Source organism: Taudactylus pleione, unplaced genomic scaffold, assembly GCF_031769625.1.
Source record: "Taudactylus pleione unplaced genomic scaffold, aTauple2 ptg000050l, whole genome shotgun sequence".
NCBI classification, from domain to species: domain Eukaryota; kingdom Metazoa; phylum Chordata; class Amphibia; order Anura; family Myobatrachidae; genus Taudactylus; species Taudactylus pleione.
Genome location: NW_028284452.1, coordinates 3263038 through 3266077, shown reverse-complemented (window position 1 = coordinate 3266077; position 3040 = coordinate 3263038). Strand labels below are relative to the sequence as shown.

The 3040-nt window shown below is 49.9% G+C and overlaps 1 protein-coding gene across 1 annotated transcript; it reads left to right on the top strand.

Annotated features, from left to right (window-relative positions):
- The first annotated feature begins 473 nt into the window (after positions 1–473).
- On the top strand, positions 474–1529 carry OST4 (oligosaccharyltransferase complex subunit 4, non-catalytic). The gene is made up of 2 exons (XM_088460557.1): positions 474–639; positions 1376–1529. The coding sequence occupies exon 1, from the start codon at positions 506–508 to the stop codon at positions 617–619; it is 114 nt and encodes a 37-aa protein (XP_088316683.1). The 5' UTR covers positions 474–505; the 3' UTR covers positions 620–639; positions 1376–1529.
- Positions 1530–3040: the final 1511 nt, after the last annotated feature.

The window sequence follows — 3040 nt, the reverse complement described above, 5'->3', positions numbered from 1 at the left end:
AGTGGGGTATGAGGTGACCGGGGATGGGGTGTGAGGTACTGGGTGGTGACCGGGGGTGGGGTGTGAGGTACTGGGTGGTGACCGGGGATGGGGTGTGAGGTGCTGTTGGTGACCGGGGATGGGGTGTGAGGTGCTGGGTGGTGACCGGGGATGGGGTGTGAGGTGCTGGGTGGTGACCGGGGATGGGGTGTGAGGTGCTGGGTGGTGACCGGGGATGGGGTGTGAGGTGCTGGGTGGTGACCGGGGATGGGGTGTGAGGTGCTGGGTGGTGACCGGGGATGGGGTGTGAGGTGCTGGGTGGTGACCGGGGATGGGGTGTGAGGTGCTGGGTGGTGACCGGGGATGGGGTGTGAGGTGCTGGGTGGTGACCGGGGATGGGGTGTGAGGTGCTGGGGGGTGACCGGGGATGGGGTGTGAGGTACTGGGTGGTGACCGGGGATGGGGTGTGAGGTACTGCGGTCTGTGTGTATAATATAATGAAGCCCTTATTGTGTGCCTCTGTAGAATGATCACGGACGTGCAGCTGGCGATATTTGCCAATATGCTTGGCGTCTCTCTCTTCCTGCTGGTGGTCTTGTATCACTACGTCGCTGTAAACAATCCCAAGAAGCTGGAGTGACAGAGGGCGCCGGGCGCTATGTAAGTATGGCGGAGTCATTGCCCTGGGGAGGATCACATGTATGACGTGTCCCTATAACACTGCCGCTGCTAATGGGTACCGCGCTCAGTGAGGCCCCTCATAGTGACGCCTGTGTGTGAGATCTGGGTCACCTGGTTACAGAGTGCGGGCACAGGATCAGGAATGTGGGCGAGTGCTGGGTGTTCCTGTGCGGTGACCGGCAGGGCGTGCACACAGGGTTCGTTCAGTGAGCGTTTTATGGGAGTGTCAGTGTGAGCGGCCGCGTTCTCAGCCACACTCATAGGAGTCTGTACTCAGAGGGGTAATCTGCACCCGCCATAGTGCGACCGAGGATGGCGGGTAAGATTGCAGCAGTCTGTATGATTGCGCCCATGGAACTGAAAGTGGGCGCCCCAGTCTGCGCACATTTGGCCGCGCGGATGGAGATTGTAGCGGCAGATGGGTGACCTGAGCTGAATGCAGAGAGTGTAGTAGGCTGGCACTCAGGCAGCAGATGTAGGGTGAGGTTATTACACCCATGTAACCCGCTGTGTGTACTCTGTAACTAAGGAAAGCAGGTGAGGACATTTCAGGAATACATGGTAGTATTTCAGCGCTGTAGGCGTTATACTGTGATTTCCCGCTGGCAGGGTTACACTGAACTGCAGATCCTCTGTACAGGGCTGAAGCTGCATACAGTATAACTCCCTGGGGCACAACCACTTCTTTTAACCTCATCCTTTGTTTTCCTCACAGGTCGGACATTGTGGACGTTCCCCAGCGGTTCCCGGCCCCTATCCTGGCGACATTCCCGTCTTCACTAAATGTACATATATTTTCTAACATAAATGTTTCTTGTAAGTGGTGCAGACATTGGGCGGAAGGAATAAACCTGGTGCACGCAGCGTGACTTTCCTCGCCTCCGAGTCTTCTCTACACTATGGGTCTATATCACATTTATATAACAGTACACAGCGCCACCAGCTGGACAAGGCTGGGAAGTGCACCTCACTCATTGCGCCCCGACCTGCTACACATACTGTCACGTTAGAGAGGGGGTATAGGCTGGTGACAGACATCATTCATATTACGCACAGACAGACCTACAGCCTGGAAGAAGTGATTTTGATTTTCACTAGGGGACATTCTGTAGATCATTTGTTCTGGTTGTCAGGTGACATATTGATGAGTAAAGGAATCTAATGGTACTACATCTTAATTAAGAGATCAGTTTGTTACTAAAAAGAGGGACTCTCCCAGAAATATGGCAGTGTGCAGTGTACATATGAGTTTTCTGGCTTACCATAATCATTGTTACTCAGTGACATGAGAGATCCTACACTTCCGTGTGTATATCTCGGATGCACAGTACTGTAACAGCTGTCAGGGCTGCAGTCTGGATTATATCTGTGACGTATATAACACTACAGTACTGTAACAGCTGTCAGGGCTGCAGTCTGGATTATATCTGTGACATATATAACACTACAGTACTGTAACAGCTGTCAGGGCTGCAGTCTGGATTATATCTGTGACATATAACACTACAGTACTGTAACAGCTGTCAGGGCTGCAGTCTGGATTATATCTGTGACATATATAACACTACAGTACTGTAACAGCTGTCAGGGCTGCAGTCTGGATTATATCTGTTATGTATATAACACTACAGTACTGTAACAGCTGTCAGGGCTGCAGTCTGGATTATATCTGTGACGTATATAACACTACAGTACTGTAACAGCTGTCAGGGCTGCAGTCTGGATTATATCTGTGACATATATAACACTACAGTACTGTAACAGCTGTCAGGGCTGCAGTCTGGATTATATCTGTGACGTATATAACACTACAGTACTGTAACACCTGTCAGGGCTGCAGTCTGGATTATATCTGACGTATATAACACTACAGTACTGTAACAGCTGTCAGGGCTGCAGTCTGGATTATATCTGTGATGTATATAACACTACAGTACTGTAACACCTGTCAGGGCTGCAGTCTGGATTATATCTGACGTATATAACACTACAGTACTGTAACAGCTGTCAGGGCTGCAGTCTGGATTATATCTGTGACATATATAACACTACAGTACTGTAACAGCTGTCAGGGCTGCAGTCTGGATTATATCTGTGACGTATATAACACTACAGTACTGTAACAGCTGTCAGGGCTGCAGTCTGGATTATATCTGTGACATATATAACACTACAGTACTGTAACAGCTGTCAGGGCTGCAGTCTGGATTATATCTGTGACATATATAACACTACAGTACTGTAACAGCTGTCAGGGCTGCAGTCTGGATTATATTTGACGTATATAACACTACAGTACTGTAACACCTGTCAGGGCTGCAGTCTGGATTATATCTGACGTATATAACACTACAGTACTGTAACAGCTGTCAGGGCTGCA